General features: G+C 37.6%; 1 protein-coding gene across 1 annotated transcript in view; it reads left to right on the top strand.

Moving 5' to 3' along the window:
* Window positions 1-22,494, top strand: part of CCDC102B (coiled-coil domain containing 102B) — a 279,289-nt gene that overhangs the window by 85,514 nt on the left and 171,281 nt on the right. Inside the window, exon 7 of the mRNA XM_061130691.1 lies at window positions 15,508-15,717. Within this exon, the coding sequence (XP_060986674.1) occupies window positions 15,508-15,717 (210 nt within the window). The remainder of the gene's footprint in view (window positions 1-15,507; window positions 15,718-22,494) is intronic.

Genomic DNA, 22,494 nt, shown 5'->3' with positions numbered 1-22,494 from the left:
CCTTGGCAAGGGTTTTAAAGTGGCCATCATAAAAATGCTTTAATCAGCAATAGTAACCATGCTTGAAACAAATAGAAGAAGTAGCCGTGCTTAGCCAATTGTGCTTAGCCGCTCAGTCATGTCTGATTCTTTGCGACCCAATGGACTGTAGCCCACCAGGCTTCTCCATCCATGGGATTCTTCAGGCAAGAATACTGGAGTGAATTGCCATGCCCTGCTTCAGGGGATCTTCCCAAACCAGGGATCGAATCCAAGTCTCACGTCTCTTGTATTGATGGTGAGTTCTTTACCACTGATCCCACCAGAGAATTAGAAAATACAAAGAAGAAACAAATGGAAAGGTTAGAAGGGAAAAGCATAGTAACCACAATTTAAAAAAAAATTATGAATGGAAGGGAGAGGGGAAAGGATCCAATCTGAAACAGTCTGGAAGAGAAAAAGCCTTTGCTAACAAGGATTGTGGTAGGGGGCCTGTGGGATGCTAACAAATATCAAACACTTAAGCCACTGGAGGCCAGTGTGAGAGGAGAAATTATGTAGGCTGAATGTTACTCAAAGAAATAGAGTGAAAATTTCCCAAATTTAGGAAAAGGGTCAAATCTGTAGTCAAGAGGCTTATTAGCAAACCCCAATCAGCATAACCTCAAGTTCACATCAAGACACATTAGTCAATGTGTGGAGAATTAAGAAAAAATAATCTTGACAACAAGAAGGAAATTACACCTCAGCTATAGGCAAGAAATAATCCAAATGACAGTGGAAATTGCATCAGAAACCATGGAGGCCAGAAAAACAAGTAGCACATACTTGTCCAAATTCTAAAAGAATTGTCAACTCAAAGTACTATATCCAGTCAACGTGTCCTTTAGGACATTCTCAGATGAAAGAAAACTAAGATGAATTGTCTCCAGTAAGTAGGCACATGAAAAGATGTCAATACATGAGCCATCAAGGGAATGCAAATGAAAACCACAGTGGGCTTGTAACTACATACTTATCAGAATGGCTAAAATAGAAATTAGTAGCAACGGCAATGCTGGTGAGAATGCAGAGCTACTGGCTGCGCAGCTTTCTGCAGGAAATGTAAATGATGCAATCACATTGGAGAACAGTCTGGTGGGTTCCCAAATGACAACTCTCGTATGACCAAGAAGTCGCACTCCTGAGTATGTCTCTCAGAGAAATGAGAATGTACACTGGCAAACATATATCCACACAAACTTACGCATGGATCTTTAAAGTAGTTTTGTTTGTAAATGCCAAAACTTGGATACAAAAATAATACCTTCAATGAGGAAACAATAAGCCTTTATAACCATACCTTGGGATACCCCTCAGCTGTTAAATGGAATGAATTCTTTATCTATACAGCAATCTGGATGCATCTTTGGAGAAGCATTTTGAGTGAAAAATCTTAGAAGATAACATAAGCCCATAATTCCATTTGTATTACAGTACTGAAATTACAAAATTTTCCAAACAGAGAGCAGATTAGTGGTTTCAGGGGATGAAGGAGGGATGGGAGGGGAGTGTGTGTGGCTATAAAGAGGCAACATGATACATCCTTGTGATGAAAATGGACCCTATTTTTACTATATTATTGTTGACATCTGGTTGTTATATTCTCACAACTATAGAGTTATAAGATGTTACCACTGGGCCAAACAGGATATAGGGCACTTGGGATTTATTTTGATCATTTCTTACAACTGCTTAAGAATGTACAATTATGTCAAAAATACAGTTAAAAACTTCCAGTCTTCTCTCATGACATATGTCATACAGTATGTATGACAAGTTCCACCTTTTCTATATACCCCTCTGAAAATAGGCATCTTTAGCTTTATTTCCACTTTTGGGGTCCCAGAGACCTGAGTCCAAATTCTTATCTTGGCACTTTCTTGCCATCTGGCTTCCTAACCACTACATAGGTTTTCTTCTTCTTTTTTTAAAAAAACACTTTTTATTTATCTATATTTGGCTGTCCTGGGTCTCATTGCTGTGAGGGCTTTTCTCTAGTTGCAGTGACCAGGCTTCTCAAGGCAGTGGCTTCTCTCGTTGCAGAGCGTGGGCTCAGGGCACATGGGCTTCAGTACTTGCAGCGTGTGGCTCAGTAGCTGCAGCTCCCGGCTCTAAAGCACAGGCTCAGTAGTTGTGGGGTTCGTGTTTAGTTGTTCCGTGGCCTGTGGGATCTTCTCGACCCAAGGATCAAACGAATGTCTCTTCCATTGGCAGGCAGATTCTTTACCTCTGAGCCACAAGGGAAGTCCCTACGTAGGCTTTCTGAGTCTGTTTGATTGTCTGCAAAATAGAGTTTAAGTAATAGCTCATCTAAAGGATTAATTCATCCGTATGTGTGAAGTACTAAACATTGTACATTATATATATGTAGTAGGCACGTAAGGAATACACAGTTTCTCCCTTGTCATTCAAATTTCATTTTGTAGATCCTATATTGGAATGACAATCAGGTTTTTACACATTAGTAACACTGGATAATTCTGTGATATCCCATAGAAGACTTCAGAATACTTCTATAGTATGCGTGTGTTCTTCCTCTCCTCAGCTGTAAACTTTCTGAAATCAAGGGCACTGTCTTACAGTACTGCACTGACCACAGTTTCTGGTGCCAAATTGGTCTCCAATACATGTTTGCTGGGGGGATTGCATCTTTTAATGTGAATAATCTGGCTCCCAAATTAGTCTGTATACCTTCCAAAGGAGTAGAATCCTTTCCCATTCTTCAGTCACTAAATGCTTTGAATTGTATCTTTTCATGCATTGACACTTAGGCAAATCTTCAGTGATTATATGGACAAAGACCATGAGAGTCTGGAACTGGAAAGAACCTAAAAGTTACCACCTAGTCCTTCATTTCACAGGGTCCCTTTCTGACTTTAGTGAATTACCCACAGTGGTACTGGATATGTCCACCTCCCCATGCCTTTGACACATTGTCTCTGATGCTTCCCTAGGATTAAAATCTGTCCACACCATGTGAGAATATGCTCTTTATTTTTTAATTTATTTTTAATTGGAGGATAATTGCTTTACAATGCTGTGTTAGTTTCCACCGTACAACATGAATCAACCATAAGAATATACATACCCCTTCTCTCTAGAGCCTCCCTCCCACCAATGCTCTTTAAATGATTTCTTTTTCTTCTTAATCCTAACTGAATGCAGTATGACATAAGCTGAAGGAACCAAATATACTCATTTTTCTCTTTTTCAGAATGTCTATATTTATTTACTTTTAAAATGCTGCTTATTAAGACAAAAAGGCCCAGATGGGTAACATGTTAAATTTAACTTGTGATTATATAAGTAGTCCTCTTTATTTTGCTTATGCAGGATAAAACATAAACATTTTGTAACATAAGATTTTTTTTGTGTTCAGCAATTGTGCCATTGTTGGGGTTTAAGGCAGATTTTCTCCAAGTGTGCGTACCAACTGGATTCTCAAAATGACAGTGAAATGAAAAGCAAAGCCAGGCAATGAAGTCATAGTTTATATGCTCATGCACTCATTGTCTAATTCGATCATTTATTCAGCAAATATTTATCAATAATATCTGGTATTCTTGGCACTAGAATTAAGCACTGGGGTTCAGTAGAGTGGTTGCCACCTTGGGAAGCAAACCCAACCAACCGAGACAGTTAAACCCAGTGTGTTACATACTTAGATGTGCAGAATAGTGATCTATGTGAGTTCATAGAAAAGGTGTTGAGGATGAGATGTGAAGGATGAATAGCATCTAAGTTACGTAAAGAGGAAAGGTAGAGGTAAGGACTATGCGTGGCAAAGGGAGTAGCAGGTGAGACAGCTGAAGACTGCAGTATTGCCAGCAAATAAATGTAATACAAAGGATGTTCTGACTGTTACCCAACAGGGAGGGTCGAAGAGGACCCTTCCTCGTGGGCCTCTGTTCCTAGTAAGGACGCAAAGAAGAATCTGAAATCTTACAGTGGCAAAAACTAGTTCATTGAAGAAAGAACTAAAGAACACCTCAAGGAAGAAGTGGGCCAAGCCAGAAGAGGGACTGGCAACGGAATAAGATACATGGTTTCTAAGACAAGGCTTTTACATATTCATATAGGTGGGTGGGGAATGACAGTTTTGATTGATTGTTGCAAGTTGCAAAGCAACAGGCTCTATTGCTCATGTCTTTCCCATAATTCAGTCTGTCCTAATTAGACGTAGGCATGTATAGAATATTTATGAGCCTTTTATAGGCTCCGGGCTGCCTAAGGTCACTTGAGGACACAGCTGTGCATCAAGTTGTCATGTGCCCAAGTTGGAGAAGCCCCTGTGGTTAGTTTTATCCACTGTGTGCCTAGAGAGCCCCAGAGTTGAAAAAATATGTGGTTATTTTATATTAATAGCCTATCCATGAGCTCTCCTGGGCCACATTGCAGGGTATCTGGGGTGGGGTTTAGAGATTATCTTGAATCTTTTTCTGTTAGACCACCCTGTGTTGCTCATGTCTAACTTCATAATTTGACCTGTAAAAAAAAATTAGAGCATTTTTGTTGAGTAGGAGAATATATTGAAGAGTTGGGTTTTGTTTTTTTAACATATTGGGATATTGACAGTAAATAAAAATTTCTCCTTTTCTTCTTACTCAACTATACATTATGTTGTTTGTGCAAATAATTTGATTACTAGGAGAAGAACATAGTCTAATGAGGAGCAATTCATTTCCAATTTTTTTTCGAGGTAAGGTGGGGGCGGGGGAACACAGAGGGTAGAAAGTGTTTTGTCCTCTGTTTTAAAAGAGAAAATGTTTTCAAGGTGTTTTCTTACATTATAAATTCAATTTTTTAATTCTGGAAATAGTGTATGGTCCTCCTGTGCTTCCCTGGCTCATCTGGTAAAGAATACGCCTGCAATGCAGGAGGCCTGGGTTTGATCCCTGGTTTGGGAGGATCCCCTGGAGAAGGGAATGGCTACCCATTCCAGTGTTCTGGCCTGGAGAATTCCATGGACTGTATAGTCCACGGGGTCACAAAGAGTCAGATGTGGCTGAGTGACTTTCACTGTGCTTCCCAGGTGGCACTAGAGGTAAAGAATCTTTCTGCCGAGGCAGGAGACACTGGTTCGATTCCTGGGTGAGGAAGTTCCCCTAGAGGAGGAAATAGCAACCCACTCCAGTATTCTTGCTGGAGAATCCCATGGACAGAGGAGCCTGGTGGGCTACAGTCCTTAGGATCACAAAGAGTCAGACAGGACTGAAGCGACTTAGCACATGCTAGTAATTCATTGGTGTCCAACGTAGAAATGAGCCTGACCTCAGAGAACTGCCTTCAATGAGAGACACAGCATTCATCAAAAAATCATACATATGTTCAACTCTAGGGGAGCTACAAAGTCGAGGTGTGTGATGGTGAGGGAGTTGGGCTAGTTAGGAATTTTAGATGAAGAAAAGCCTGAGACTTTATTTACTGACATAGTTAAATGGAATCTTCTTTAATGAGAAGGGTGTCATATAATTAGAAATCTGGTGCCGTCATAATTTAATTTTCTGAGCTTGCCACAATAGGTGTTGATTTGAATTCATTTAAATCACTTGTATCACGTACCTCTTATTGACTTTACATGTTCTAGCAAAGAGACCTAGATTACTGAGAATACGATGAATGTATCAGAAATGATTATATAATTTTGAAAGAGGATATTGACATTTGCAAGCAGGTTAATTTAGAAGCCTGTTAGTGTTATGGATTTAAGCATTCTGGCAGATTCTGAGTTCTTATTGATGAAACTCAGGAACCAGGATCTATAAAAAGATATTTGATATGAGTAAACCATCAGAGAAAAATAATATTCTGGGAAAAGTGAAAATCAAACTGTCACACATGGATATGCATTCTGGTCATTTAGACAAATATGAGTCTAAATAGTTCAATTATCCAAGATGAAACCTGTCACTTGTCCTGGAGTTACAGAAAGCTGATAAATATAAAACCGAATAATGGATGAAAACCAGAGATCATTTATCCGGGAAGTGTTAAGTGCCTCAAGTAACAGATTTTATTTTTTCAGAAAGGGTTTTAAATGATGTGTAGTGAAATGCAGGATTTGAATGTCTTTGCTTGGGTATCTCAACAGCAATATCTTTTCTGGGTGACTAGATCTTTGGGAAAGTTTTCTGGCTAAGTTAGATTGATGATTTAATTGTTGTTGTTCAGTCACTAAGTCATGTCCAATTCTTTGCAACTCCATGGACTGCAGCATGCCAAGCTCCTCTGTCCTTGAAGTTCTACAGGCAAGAATACTAGAGTGGGTTGCCATTTCCTTCTCCAGGGGGTCTTCCTGACCCAGGGATTGAACTGGGGTCCCCTGCATTACAGGCAGATTCTTTACTGTCTGGGCCACCAGGGAAGCCCAGTGTCTCCTGGAGTGTGCTCAAATTCACATCCATTGAGCTGATGGTTTAATTACAGTCTGAGATTTAATGTATTTAACTGTAAATTTTTTACTAACTTTCGTTGGGTAGAGAACAGTCTACTGAAGATTGGGATGTGGGAGGTAATAGAAGAAATTGGGTTAATCAAAACTCTTATATTTTAGAGTCTCAGGATCAGCCTATGTCTTGAGAAATCCCTGCGCATTTCTGAAATCCCAACCTCGAGGCACCTTGGGTTTTCCCAGTGTCCTCTGGCTTAAGATTTCCACTGTGATGCCCTCTGGGTCTTATTCTCTTTGGTTCACACATATGCATTTAGGACTTCTGTTCCTTTGGCCTGCAGGTTCTGTACAATTTTTTCAAGATCCTGCTTACTGCTTTCCATGGGGGCAATAACGGAATTTAGCTAATTCATTTAAAAATGCTATTAGCATTTTTGTGTCTTCATATTCCCCTCAATGCTTCAAATTCAAAATGGCTTTCCTACATGTGTTACAATATAGTTGCACTGAATCAGGATTCAAATCTCCAGTAGAGAGAAATACTCTGTTTCATGCTAGCGGCATTTGATTGAGAACTTTCCTATTATCATCCTCAAAAATGCTTCCCTTAGAAAACATGCTTTCGTATCAAGAGAGACCTTGTGGAAACATGTGCCTTAAACTAGATGAGTAGATGAGAAGACAAGGTACATATCCAAAAGACGAGAGCCTTCTGTTTCAAACTTCTGTGAGGTTGAAAGAAAAAAAATATATCAAAATGGGAGGAGCGCATAATGAGCATAACATACTCCTTGGGAGTATGATTTGATGTGTTTATATTTGACTACATTTGATATGTTCAAAATAGGCTTCCCAGGTGGCACAGTGGTAAAGAATCCACCTGCCAATGCAGGAGATTCAGGAGACCTGGGTTTGATCCCTGGGTCGGGAAGATCCCCTGGAGAAGGAAATGGCAACCCACTCCAGTATTCTTGCCTGGGAAATCCTGTGGACAGAGGAGCCTGGTGGGCTACAGTCCAGTGGATGGCAGAAGAGTTGGACTTGACTGAGCGACTGAGCAAGCATGCACGATGTATTCAAAATACATTGGTTTCCTATGTGCCTATTAATACCACCTGGTGAGTATAATGTTTTAAGGGCCAGACATGTCGAGAAACCAGTGGCTAGTTCTGATCCTCCAGGTCTCAAGTCCCCTGTTAGTATCAATACTTCCCTCTCTAGGTGGTGTGTCTCCTCCTGCAGGAAGTCCCCCCTGATTGCTGTACTCTCTTCTGCACAGTCTCTCTCTGACTGTGCCACCTGGTCTCCAGAGAATGCTCTGCGACTCTTGGATATTTATTTCCTCTGTTGCATGTGAATCAAGGTTTCTATACCATCTCCCAATTATACTCATGGAATAGGTGATTTTATTTCTTTCCATTTTTGATTTTTGCAGGCTATGTTGAAAGAGAAAGATTTAGTCTATGGTCATGTTTCTAAACGATGTGATCCCCAAAGGATACTCTTTTTTGACCCCAGGTGGTCATTTATCATAGCATTGCTTACAGAAAAATAACTATAAGAAACTCATTTATTTGATATTGTAAAACAGACATTTAAGTAACATAGGTCAAAGAGAAATTTAATGGAATTTAAGGCTGAAGGATAAAAACACTGAAATCTTGAGGGATGCTGCAGAATTCAGGGATATTTTTAACATCAGTGGCTATATTAGGAAACGGTTATGTCTTCCTTGGGACAGTGCTTCTCAGATCTCAATTACAATGAGTGTAATTAACCCAGAACCCCAGCTGCCGTCGTCTGAAATCCAGGGAATGACAGTACGCTTCTCATAGACAACTCCCAGCCAAAGACGGGCCGCCTAGTGTTGGGACATGCAACCCTTCTCACTAATGACTGACTCAAAAGCTCCTCTGTGTCCTCACCTACCTTTCTGAGGAAGGCACTGATGTCCGAGGTGATTGAACCCAATCTGCCTTCCTTCCCTTTGTTTCCCTTACGCGGTGTCATTCCTGATCCCAATCTGACTGTTCTTGGCCTTTCCTGTCTCCCCCCCAGTCTCTCTCCTATGCAGTCCCCACAGTAAATTTATGGTATTTTAAATGCCGGTTGTAAGAGTTGCTTCTTGAAATATCCAGATTAACCCAATATCAAAGACAAAAAATAGCAAACTAAATCCTAGCAGGAAAAAAACAAAAACACAATGAATGTAGAAAGAGGGAAAGTCAATATGAGAAATTAATACCAAAAAAATGTAGAATAGAGTTAGCAAAGACAGAAGTTGGTCTTTCGGGGAAAAAAAAAGCAATCAGGCAAAATTAATTAAGAGCTATAATTTAAAAACTCTAGTAATAAAAAAAGGGACAAAATTTTAGATAGAGCAGTGGTTTACAAAGATAGGAAACCACGCTGCAGAGAGAATTCTAATAAAAATTAAAATCTTACATGAAATGAATTATTGACCAGAAAATATAACTTACCCAGTATGTCTCTTGTAAAAATAGAAAGCTGAAATCGATTTATAACATTAAATAAAGTAAATGAAAAATTAATGAATTAAAACTTTTTATAATAAAACTCTAGCATCAGAATATTTATGGTTAAGTTCTACCATCCGAGTAGATAATTCCAATTTTATAGAGCATCTTCCAAAAAAGAGGGAAGACTTCCCAATTCTTTCTATTGTATTAGTTTAATCCTTATACTTCTAGACAAGGGTAATAAAAGCAAGGAAGATTATAATCAATTTCACACATAAATATAATGGCAACAATATTAACCAAATATGAGTAGTCTTAATATTATGATGAATAAAAAATTTGTCACAGGAATACAAGGTATACTATAACATTAGATCTTTTATTATGTAAGTCAGGACAAATCAGAGTACAAGAAAAAATCAATTATGTAGTTATCTCTAAAGTTGCTTAAAAAAACTGTTGCTACAACTCAGTTCATGATTATTGGAAAAAACATTTTAGCACACTAGGACTCAAAGTGAACTTTTTAAACCTGAAAGAGTAACAAAATTGTGGAGCAAATATTTTATTTAATGATGAAGTATTAGAAGCTTGACAAACCTAGACAGCATATTAAAAACCATAGACATCACTTTGCCGACAAAGGTCTGTATGGTTTTTCTAGTAGTCATGTATGGATGTGAGAGTTGGACCGTGAAGAAGGCTGAGCGCTGAAGAATTGATGTTTTCAAATTGTGGTGCTGGAGAAGACTCTTGAGAGTCCCCTGGACAGCAAGGAGATCCAACCAGTAAAGGAGATCAACCCTGAACACTCAGAAGGACTGATGCTGAAGCTCCAACACTTTGGCCACCTGATGCGAAGAACTGACTGATTGGAAAAGATCCTGATGCTGGGAAAGATTGAAGGCAGGAGGAGAGGGTGGCGACAGAGGATGAGATGGTTATACAGCATCACTGACTCAATGGACATGAATTTGAGCAAATCCCTGGAGATAGTGAAAGACAAGAAAGCTTGGTATGTCCATGGGGTCACAAAGAGTTGGACATGACTTAGTGAGTGAACAACAAAATCAGAAGCATGGTACCACTTTTTATTTAATATTCTTATTTCAGATGCCAGGCAGCAACAAAAGAAGAAAAGTAGTAAAGTGATAAGAATTGGAAAGATACAAGATTGTAATGATCACAGAAGGTGTAATTATCTGTTTAGAGAACACAAACTAATCTATAAAATATAATTTGTGAAAGTTTAAGGATACTGCTGGATATAAGACCAATTAAATATACATATATATATATAAAATCCAGAAAAAATCATATTTATAAATATAATATATATGTATTATAAATATAGTAGTACCTGGGTAAGGATTGGGAGACTAAAGAAAGAGCAGAGTAAGAGCCCAGACCCAACATCACCCACATAAGGACAGTTATCTATCAACAGCTGTCACTGGAAGCTGGTGGTAAGTAGAGGAGGCTGTAAGATGTACTGACTTTAGATTAAAGATGAATGGAAGGAATTAACTTGCTTATTACAATATTAATGTTAGCCTTCTTAATGAACAGTCTTGTTTTAATACTTAAAAAGTTTGTGTGATTCTGGTTTGATCAACGAAACAAACTCATTTTTTATTCTTCACTAAGTTTTTTGAAAGAGTTCATCAGTATATCTCTTTTGTCAAATTTCCCCCCAAAGCAGATATTAAAAAAGCAATATTAAAGCATAAAATTGTTACACTAAGTCATTCTTGACATAAAGTGGTAATTTAGGGGTTTCTCATTAATACTTTTGTCACTGTTTCATTTTTATCATCATCCTTTAGATCTAATTCATTCTACCATCTCCTTTTCTACTATTTCCCCCAAATAAATCATGTACTATCTACTTTTTCCTTCTTTACAGCTCAGTGTTAATAATTAAAATTAAGTTTCTATTTTATTTGAACCATCAGAGTATAATACAATAGTCAATATAACTTTTAATTAAAATGGTGGTTAATCCTTTAGAAAAAATAAATACATTGATTAACATGAAACATAATCTCAGTTGAGTGGAAAACCTTACTTTAGGTGATTTGCACAGATTTCGTGTTCTTTAGACACTGAGAACTGTCAAAATCTCTGAGAAGACCATCCCTGGAGCAAGACAGTTTATCTACTTCTAAAATTACTTTTAGGAGAGATTTTGTGAATAAAGAGGATCTACCCTTATGATTTGCTTAATTTCCTGTGCAGATTTTATTACGTATTTTATATTTACACAGCTTTTTCCTAGTTGTTGCTGTTTTTGAGTCGTTAAGTTGTGTCCAACTCTTTGCAACTCCATGGACTACAGTATGCCAGGCTTCCCTGTCCTTTACTGTCTCCTAGAGTTTGTTCAAGTTCATGTTTACTTATTATAAAGATACTCTAAAAGGTATGAAATCATAAGGAACCATCTCATGACCTGCAAAATGTATAGGTCAACCAGGAAGTGATGACTAGAATGACCACAAGCTGTTACTCAGTTCAGTTCAGTTCAGTCGCTCAGTCATGTCCGACTCTTTGCGACCCCATGGACTGCAGCATGCCAGGCCTCCCTGTCCATCACCAACTCCCGGAGTTTACTCAAACTCACGTCCATCAAGTCGGTAATACCATCCAGTTTATCTACTTCTAAAATTACTTTTAGGAGAGATTTTGTGAATAAAGAGGATCTACCCTTATGATTTGCTTAATTTCCTGTGCAGATTTTATTACGTATTTTATATTTACACAGCTTTTCAGTCCATCTAGTTGGTGATGTCATTCAGCCATCTCATCCTCTGTTGCCTCCTTCTCCTTTTTCCTTCAGTCTTTCCGAGCATCAGGGTGTTTTCCAATGAGTTGGCTCTTTGTATCAGGTGGCCAAAATGTCAGAGCTTCAGCTTCAGCGTCAGTCCTTCCAGTGAATATTCAGGGTTGATTTCCTTTAGGATGGACTGGTTTGATCTCCTTACTACAGTGCGGCACAGTGGATTCAGAATGTGGCTGTATCCATATATAAGTGAGTATCTGTTAGTCTTGTGGGTGGGATGAACTCATTGAAATCAGAGAGGAGCCTTAGGTGAACCATGGCTTGAACTCTCTGTCCACCTTGACGTTACTTCTACTGTTAGAATCCCAGTTTCCCTCCTCGTGTATAGCACACACAAACTTACAGGATGGTGGTAAGGATGAGAAATAACCTATACAGCTATTTACCAGGGACATACTAGGTCCTCAGTAAAAGGGTAATCATCTTTTACTGCTAGGGAGTAACAAGCTTCCTGCCTTTTATCTCTTCCTTTCAGAAGCACCATGCTTGTGATGAGGTTTTATAGCTAACTTGTCTGAAATGAAAACTCTGAATATTTGCACATCTCTTACTGGAACATGGGCGTTGTTTTTACGTGACACTCGCTGGCCTGAAGAATGCCACATAGTGCATTCTGATGGGGGGTTTTCTCAGTCGACAAGGTCCATTTACAAAATGATTGTTGTCTTGATGACATGTGCTGAAAAATAATGCACTATTTCACCTGTTATTATTTGAATTGGCTGCTGGTATGCTTTGTTCTTTAGAAAACATGTTTATGACAAGAAATATTTATGTTGAGTTTGAAAGTTTTAATGATTATTTTCCCTTAATCATTCCTATGTCATAATACTAAGTTGTAGGAAATACTTTCCATATTTTATAAATGAAAAATAGTGTCTCGGGATAAAAAGAATTGGGACTCAACTTTAGGTCATTCTACTGAAAAATCCTGTCTTTACCTCACTTCTATCACAAAATACAAAGCAACTATGACAACAGTAATAAGAGTTAAGAGTAAATGTCCTGAGAAATTCTGCTGGCAGTTGAATTGGTGAGTGAATAACTGGCTCTGCTGGATGCTATCTTAATTTCACTTTGTGGCCAGTCGCTGTGACTGAAATACAAAGGAGCTTCTTCCTAGAGACATGGAATGTGTTTTCCTTCCTTCAACAGGTCCTTGTGAAGCACAGACCTTGCAGGTGTCAGGTGCCAGATGATGAGCAAAATGGCCCAACTCTGGTTTCATAAAACTTATGTTCTAGTTATTTAGTTCATTGCAATCTATTACCGATGTCCTTTCAGCAGTATTAAGCAATGACAAGGGGCAAAGATTGAGTTTATAGATGAATATGATTAGAAATGACCAAATTGTTAGGCTGTGTACACATGTCACTCATATCTCAATAAAACTGGAAGGAAGGAAGGAAGCAAATACATAAACACTTATATACATATATATGAATAAAAGAAATGACTCAATTTGGCCCTTGGGAATAATCACAATATTGTATTTTTTTCATAAGAAATTCAAATGATCCTTTAAATCACACTTCCTTCTAAGTGTTAAGTATCTGCTTGTTTAACTTGCTTTCATACCTACTCTCCTAAGCTTCTAATATGTCATGATTAGACTCTTGGTTCTTAGAATATTCAAATCCATCTCCTACTTCCTTTTATTGAGATACTCTTAGCTTGATTCTCCTTCCCTGGCTATTCAGATGGTAAAGAATCTGCCTACAATGCAGGAGACCCAAGTTCAATCCCTGGGTTGGGAAGATCCCCTGGAGAAGGGAATGGCAACCCTCTCCAGTATTCTTGCCTGGACAATTCCATGGATGGAGGAGCCTGGTGGGCTACAGTCCATGGGGTTGCAAAGAGTCAGACTTGACTAAGAAACTAACACTTTGACTATTAGTTAAAATTCATAGTGTTTTACAGGTAGAATTAAAATGTTTTAGAATTTTTCTGTTGATCATTGGAAGTAAATCAGTAGAATTCCATTTCAACTTGACCAGTTGTTAGAACTACTTACAAAATACTCTGAAAGCTTAACGTAGTACCTGATAGTTCTTTCATCTTTTTAACTCACATTTAATTGAAAGGCTTTTAAGGTGGTAGATTTTGTATGATTCTTAGAAAAGAATAATCTGACAAGAAAGAATCTTTAAAAATGAAATAAAAAATAAAACTGCTAATAAAATTTATGATCCAGTTTTCACAAACCCATACTATTTTGATGTTTATTGTATGTCTAAATTTATCAGATAATTGGTATGTCAATAAGAACCTTCAAATAGTAAATAATAACACATCATTATTTAAGTTTTATTGTTATTGCCATTAATATAATTCCTTTCTTCAACTTTTTTAATTTAGATTTTTTTCGTTCAAGCCATCTATTATTTATTTAAAATCCTATTTCTACTTGTTATCTCTTATTAGGTATAAATTCAACTTCATCAATGTCTTTTAAATGCCTAAAGTTTTACAAAGACTTGACATAGTATCCTATTTGTCCTTGACCAAGAATACATTTATTCTCATAAAATTAATTTTTCATCACTAAGTTGATGACTTTTTATTACAACTTTATTATTTTCGTTCTGATAAGTGATGTGATGCTAGTCAAAAAGTTTAAGCATTAATCTTAATAATTAAAGTCATGTCATGTTCTAAATTGGATTGTGAAATACTGTTTTCACCTCATAGCCCAAACAGGCACCCCAAATGTCAAATCACGTCATCTAAAATTTGATCCCTTAGTTTATTATGTTTAATTGGTAGAGAAGGTGTAGTGCCAAGAATGTAATTTTAGTTTCCTATTTTTTCAGAAACCAGAGCCTCACTTAGATTTGGGAACAGAACATTTTCTACAATAGTGGCACAATTATGTGTGTATGAAAAAGCAGTTTTCAGACTTTTTAATCAAAATTAATTTCCAAAGATATTATTGAAGTCTAACATTTTCTTAATGTTGGTTTCTCTTTGAAAATTTAAAGTCATGGAAACTACTTTATAATAGTGCAATACTATTCAATACTTTGCCATCAAGCCATTTAAAACTAACAATGTAAAAGTAAGTAATTTTCAACCTTGATCCATAACAAATACTTTTAAAATACCTCTGATTTTTATCATGTTGCCAACCTCCATTCCCTGAAAATCAAATTGGACATTTATTCAGGTGAGTTTGACTATATTGTACAGTACTTTAATCATGGCATTTATGATATTACATTCAGTTGTCTATATTTGCAATGACTAGCATAGTACCTGGAAGTTGAAAGGTATAGTAAATAAGTGAATGAGTGAATGAATATACGGACTATATCCATCCAACCAAAATTGCCCAAGAAGTGATTTTGTTCCTTCTCAACTGGTAAATTCTCATCAGCTGAGTTGAGATTGATGGCAAAATATCATCAATGTTTCATTTAATATACTTATTTGACAAATATGGTCTGTTTGGTTCTAGAAATAGTCCCATGAACCAAGAGAAAGGGTAAATTTATCTAGTGCATGATCTGGTCTTAGGGCTTTTGTGTCGTTCTCAACTTTTCAGACAAATAGAGTTCTCTTTTTTAAAATTGTGTAGAGAATTCCCTGGTGGTTCAGTGGTTAAAACACCACACTTTCACTGCATGGGGGGCACAGGTCCAACCCCTGGTTGAGGAACTAACTTCCTGCATGCCTTGGGTGTGGCCAAAACATAGAAAAACTAATGTGTAAATGGACATATTCGCTTTGGCAATTGCAAAGTCTACGTGTTGCTTTTCTGCGTTTTCTGTGTTTAGCTAGAGAGATTGCAGGCTGAACATACATCTGAGTGGGACAAGAGGGAGCTACTTGAAAAGGACAAACAAGGCCTGGAGAGAGAAAATAGAAGGCTGAAGGTCCGGGTGAAAGAAATGGAAGAGCTCCTGCACGGGAGAGATAGATTCGGTGAGAGCTCCGAAGGTCCTGATTCCAAGACACCAGGAGTTGAACTACAGGAGAAAAACAAGGTATGGGAGCTCTCTGGAAGCAAATGTCCTCACTTCCTTTGTATTTCTGCCCTGAGGCCTGGTGGGCACCACCTTACCTTTCACAACTTCAAGTCTGAATACATTTTTTTGTGCTATCTCATATCTGATCGTTTGATCTTTTCCCATGGTAATATAAAGTATATCTAAAATGTTGTTCATGCATAGGAAAAGAGAGCGTGACTAATTTTGTGTGAACATGTTAAGAGTATGACAAATCTGAGAGTTTCAAGCTTTTTCGAAAGTAAGAAAAGCATGAACTTAGGAAACGACCTCTGTGTGTTTGTTTGGCTTCCTGTTACAGTTTTGTCTCAGTTATCCAAGCAGTTGATCTTATTTTTCAGTGAGTATTTTTCTCCATCAGTTTGGGCAACTATACAATTCGGATTTATTGGAGGCTAAGGTAAATAGCCACATAAACATTTAAACATAGCTGGTTCACTCCTCTTCGATTTCTTTTTAGTCTCAGAAAAATTATTTTTAAGTCAATTAAACACATCATGTTACAAATAACCTTTATAGGCTATGACATAAATGTTAAAACCTGAATTACAGTCACATTTTGACTTTGGAAAAGTTAGCTTGCTTTGGAATTTTGTCCTAAAGCCAATAGACATATTTACTGCTCTGGATGTAATTTTTTTGATACGTGGCTTTTAGACTTTTCAAACATTCTCTTAGCGGCAGTTGTAATGTATATGTGTTAGTGTCAATATGTTGCAAAACACACACAGCTTGTTTCTGTTTCTCCCATGAAAGTAGCTATGGTACCTTAATGTTCCTTTCACTCAATTCCTTTAACGATGAGTTAAAAATGAGTTTGAAAAGTTCATATTTTTTGAGTCATATAAATAGTTCATATTCATATCAGCTGTAAAAGCTAAATGGGCAGAAAAATTGAATTCCATATTACTTTTCTTTATTCTTTGTGATTTTAGGGATTTATTGCAAATATAAGATTAAATTGAATTAGTGTCTCATGACTTGGTGATGCAAATATCTAAAGTTAAGTGTTATAGTCAGTGATCATAATTTTCTATTGTACAGATTCATAAGCCATCAGTAATGGTATATGCTTCTAACATATGCACAATGGATAAATCTGCAGAGACTGTTTTGCAGCTTGCCACTCATGAAAGCACAGAATTATTTCAATTATGGGGCAAGTTTCGATCATCAAAATATCTGTTTCCCTTTGATTCACTGAGCAGAGCAAGCACTTATTTATATTATACCCTGCGCCAGTCACTGCTCTGGATGCTGGTGATGTGGAGATGACTGAATCATTATCCTAGACCAGCATGGGCTTAGCGTCTGTCTGGGAAGATATTACACATCCATTGTTATCAATAACACATTGTGATGATGGCTAAGAGCAAAGTGGAATGGGAACATGAAAGAAGAAGTACTTCATTCTATTCCACTTTGATGCCTTTCTGGTTATATCCAGCTGGTATAGCATAAAGCATGTCAGTTAGGAAGTGTGAGGGCTGACTGGGGCCTGTTTGGAGCTGATGTGTGTGTGCATGCTCCATCGCTTCCGCCTTGTCCAACTCTTTGCGATCCTGTGGGCTGTAGCCCACCAGGTTCCTCTGTCCATGGGATTCTCCAGGCAAGAGTACTGGAGTAGGTTGCCATGCCCTCCTGCGGGGATCTTCCTGACCTAGGGATCAAACCCATGTCTCCTGTAGCTCCACCGAGCCACCGGTTCCCCAGTGAGCTAGTATATATGCCAGTGTGCCTTATCATGTTAGCAGACCACTCTGAGTTTAGACCTGGGCTCTTGGGACCAGTGTAGTTCTTTGCTTTAGAAGTAGACAGAGCTTGGAAACCAGGAAGATTTTGGAAGATATGAACAACTCATTGGGTGTGCTCATCAATCACAAGACTATTCCTTAAGTGTATATCGATGGTGACTGCAGCCATGAAATTAAAAGACGCTTAATCCTTGGAAGGAAAGTTATGACCAACCTAGATAGCATATTTAAAAGCAAAGACACTACTTTGCCAACAAAGCTCTGTCTAGTCAAGGCTATGGTTTTTCCAGTAGTCATGTATGGATGTGAGGGTTGGATGGTGAAGAAAGCTGAGTGGCAAAGAATTGATGCTTTTGAACTGTGGTGTTGGAGAAGACTCTTGAGAGTCCCTTGGACTGCAAGGAGATCCAACCAGTGCATCCTAAAGGAGATCAGTCCTGGATGTTCATTGGAAGGACTGATGCTGAAGCTGAAACTCTAATATTTTGGCCACCTGATGCAAAGGGTTGACTCATTGGAAAAGACCCTGATGCTGGGAAGGATTAGGAGCAGGAGGAGAAGGGGATGACAGAGGATGAGATGGCTGGATGGCATCACCAACTCAATGGACATGGGTTTGGGTAAACTCCGGGAGTTTGTGATGGACAGGGAGGCCTGGCGTGCTGCAATTCATGGGGTCGCAAAGAGTTGGACACTACTGAGCGACTGAACTGCACTGATAGCATTTTGATGACTGGGAGAAGGTGTTAGTGAATTTTTTTTAACCTTCTTCATTAAGAATTCAGACTCACTACTTAAATTAAAGGTGTCCCAGGTGGCACTAGTGGTAAAGAACCCATATGCCAATGCCAGAAACATAAGAGACTTGGGTTCAATCCCTGGATGGGGAAGTTCCCCTGGAGGAGGACATGGGCAACCTACTCCAGTCTTCTTGCCTGGGAAATCCCATGGACAGTGGAACCAGGCAGGCGATGGTCCATAACCTTGCAGAGAGTCGGATAGGAGTGAGCGACTTAGCATGCACTCACTTAAACCAAAACAATTACCTGTCGTGGAGCAGCTGCAGGTCATAATCCTTGGGGCCACAGAAATCTTTCCAGATCAAAATATCAAGGTTCGGATGTCTCTCAATATCAAATGAATCAAAGCTTCATACAGAACAAGCCAAAGTCCAGGAAATCATGTAGATGTTATTATAACACAAATCCAAATTGTGGTTTTAACATTATTTCAATAAAACTAATCTGTATGTGTAAAATTATGTGCATCAGTACCATATAGGAATAACATGTTTGTATATATATGTATATATACATATGTATATAAGTGCCCTATAGAATTAGCATATATCTAAATGTATAAAAATACTGTGTATGAATAAGATGAGGAAATGGATGCTGGCATATAAGAGACACGGGCTTCCCAGGGGTGCTAGTGATAAAGAACCCACAGCCAAAGCAGGAGACGTAAAAGATGTGAGTTCGATCCCTGGCTTGGGAAGATCCCCTGGAGGTGGGCATAGCAACCCACTCCAATATTCTTGCCTGGAGAGCCCAGTGGACAGAGGCGACTGGTGGGCTACAGTCCATGGGGTGTCAAAGAGTCAGACACGACTGAGTGATAATCAATATGGTCATTTTTAAAATGATAAACTCATAAATCTCATACAAACATAAAATGAACACATGTGAAAGGTTTTATTTCATCCATCCACTCCTGAGTCAACCAGTAAGATAATATAGCCAGTTGAAAGAAGGCTCTAAGTAACAGACAGGGCAACCAGAAATGTTTAAATGAATTTGGTTATCAGATGCAAAGCTGATTTATTTTTCCCACAAGGGATAAAGAAATAGATTGCACTTCCACCAGGCAAAATTAGTCTGCATCTCTGTGGATGAGAGTTATATGCATTGCTGTGGGTTATCTAGAAAGTACACGGTTGTGTGTACAATAGCCTACAGACAGTGAAAGCTGCAGATCCCCTCAGAGTGATAAAACCCTAGCTGGAGAATGGTGTTAGAAAGGGCCATCTTTCCCAGGGCTCAGTGAGAAGAAAAAAAGCCAAATAAACAGCTGTAAGGACTTCACTAGTTTGAATCCTTTTCTGAGCTCTTACCTGTCCTGTTTCTCCCTCCTGTTCATGTCTTTGAACTTCAGGACAGAGAATAAGGTAAGAGAACTTGATTGAAAGGAAAGGAAAGGAAAAGTGGGGTTTGCGACCACCATAAAGTGATGAAACATAAAACAATCGAAGAGGAAACAAGCACGCATTACCTAATATTTATCAAAATATGTCATGATTTTGCTGTAACGGGGAAAAGTAGAAGTGCAATTCCCAACAATTTCGGAAAATAGAGTACCCTATAAGGGCTCATGTGGTTTCTTCAGCGTATGGCGGAGATGTCTGTGCTTGTGAAGCCTTAATTCTCTTGATGTGCAGTATAGGTATTTTCCACTGCAAACCATACTTTTTCAAGTGAAACATCATTGGAAAAAGTGGTCAGTATTCTACCGAGCAAGGCCCCATGGCTAGTCGACATGCCTCTCATGAAGGGCTTTGGAAGCCTGTTTTCTTAAATCATTCTGGCAACTGGTTCCCTTCATTCAGGTCACATACGGGGTCATTCTCAGAAAGTTAATGTGACAGAGTGGTAATTGATGTGTCTCAGGAAAATGATGAATTAATCCCAAAGTGGAAAGGCCATCAAAGTCAATTCCTAATGAATTTACTTTAATGAAAGTGTCCATTCTTTGAACAGAATTGGCATTATGTATATTTTGTTTAGCAACTTTGTCTTCAGAAACGTATTATTTCCATTCAGTGGTGTAGCAGGCTCTTAACTTTAACTTTCCTCCATTCATTATCATTCTTTCAAAGCTTTCTTCTACTCATAAATTTGCTGAACCATTTAAGAATAAACAATAATTATACCTATTCTTTTGTTGTTGGAGTAATAAATATAGAACACTATAATTTGATGTTATTAGATTTATTATATTATCTTCTTATGTTTTCCTTTAGCTGTTCTTACTCCACTTTGCTCTGAGATACACTAGAAATTTCAACTTTTAAAATAGTTATTAGTAAATACTTATATAACTGTATTGCTTCTCGGGCCTTTTGGCTAAGATCAAGTGTAAGTACGTATATAGCTATAGAGACGTTTAGATATGGAAAAATATAACAAAAGTATGTTAAATATGCTATATCTTATTAATAAAATGAATAATTTATTTTGAAGAATAGCATGCATACCACCCTATTAAACCCTAGGCCACACAGAAGACATTCTTCAAAATAAATTATTTACTCATGAAACTGAAAAATACATCCACGGTTTTGTGTCCACTTTAACAAAGGTGAATGGAATTATGTAGATTGAGCAAAACAATGTTGTTTTGCCTAAGAAATCCTGAAGTTAGCAGAGATAAAGATACTTAAGTACCATTTACAAATATCATAAGGATGATATCTACTGAAAGTGTCCCACTGAATTGAAATAAATCAATATATTGCAAAATAGGGTGGCATTTACTTTAATGTAATATGATTGCTTTCACCTCCTCTCAAATACACACACATGAGCAGGCATACACGTACATGCACACGCACAAAGTGAATTGATTTCTACAAAACTAATACTAAACTAGGAGTATTAGTTTTCTTCCCCTTTTGTGATTCTCTACTGGAGCAAAAGTGCACACGTAAGATTTTATATGCACAAAGCAGCATTTCTGGGAATAAATTATTTGCGTGTGGAGTTCTACTTTCTCTTCCTAAAACACCAAATGCTGTCATGTCTTGTGAAATTAAAATCATGAACATTAAATCTCAGGCCACGTGTTTGGCACATCCTCACAAATGTCTAGCAGATCATTAAATGAATGTGTGTGTTTATGTTTTGATTTTCATTATTTAAATTTTACTGTATATTTTCATTTATCTTCAATTCTTATCCTCTCTCTTTTATTCTATTACAAGGCAAGTGTGAGAGGGCAACAAAGTCTGTAGGGTTAATGGGATCTTTTATCAGTCTTTTAAACCTCCTTTTTATGTATCAGATAAATAATATTTATCCCATAACCAATTAAAATGAAGATGCAAATTTTGACTCTTTAGGTCACTTATATTTTACAGAATTAGAACTTCATGAAATTTTATAGGTTGTGATATTCAGATATGAAATTACATCTCATTTTGTATTTTATATGACTGGCATACTAATAATCTGCTACATTATTATAAAATGATTGGCAGTTCCCATAGCTGTTATCAGTTGATTTATATATTAGTTTGATTTAAAACAGTGATTAAAAATAATATTTAGCTTCTTATTTAAAATGACAAAATGCTATGGTTATAATATTTCTTAAAATTAAAAACCAAATTAAAAATAAAGCTATAAGACTAGAGGAAAATTCAAATAGCTTTAATGGGGCTGAGACATTCCCAATTTTTTTTTTTCTTATAGTGAAATCACAGTACATGAAGCTAACCATTTTTTAAAGTCTTCATTGTATTTGTTATAATATTGTCTCTGCTTTAACTGTTTTTGGTGTATCGGCAACAAGGCATGTGGGATCCTAGCTCCCTACCAGGGACGAACCAGCACCCTCTGCATTGAAAGGCGAAGTCCCAACCAGTGGACCACTAGGGACGCCCTGAAGTTAACTGTTTTAAAGTGAATAACTTAGTGGCATTTGATAAATTCACAATGATGTACAACCACTACTGATTCTAAAACATTTTCATCATTCCCAAAGGAAATCCAGTAAGCATTATATAGGAATTCTCCCAAGATGCCAGGAACCACAGATTTCCTTTCTATCTCCATGGATTTACCTGTTCTGGCTATTTCACATGAATGGAATCACACAACATGTAACCTTTTGTAGCTGGCTTCTTTAACACAGGGTTTCCCGGGTCCCGGAACTGTGCAACAAGCATCAGCTCTTTCTTTCTTTCTTTGTTGGCTGTATAGTATTTGATTGTTGGATAGAC

This window comes from Dama dama, chromosome 27 (assembly GCF_033118175.1).
Source record: "Dama dama isolate Ldn47 chromosome 27, ASM3311817v1, whole genome shotgun sequence".
Classification (NCBI taxonomy): Eukaryota; Metazoa; Chordata; class Mammalia; order Artiodactyla; family Cervidae; genus Dama; species Dama dama.
The sequence above is the reverse complement of the archived record's forward strand: the minus strand, read 5'-3'. Positions and strand labels throughout refer to the sequence as shown.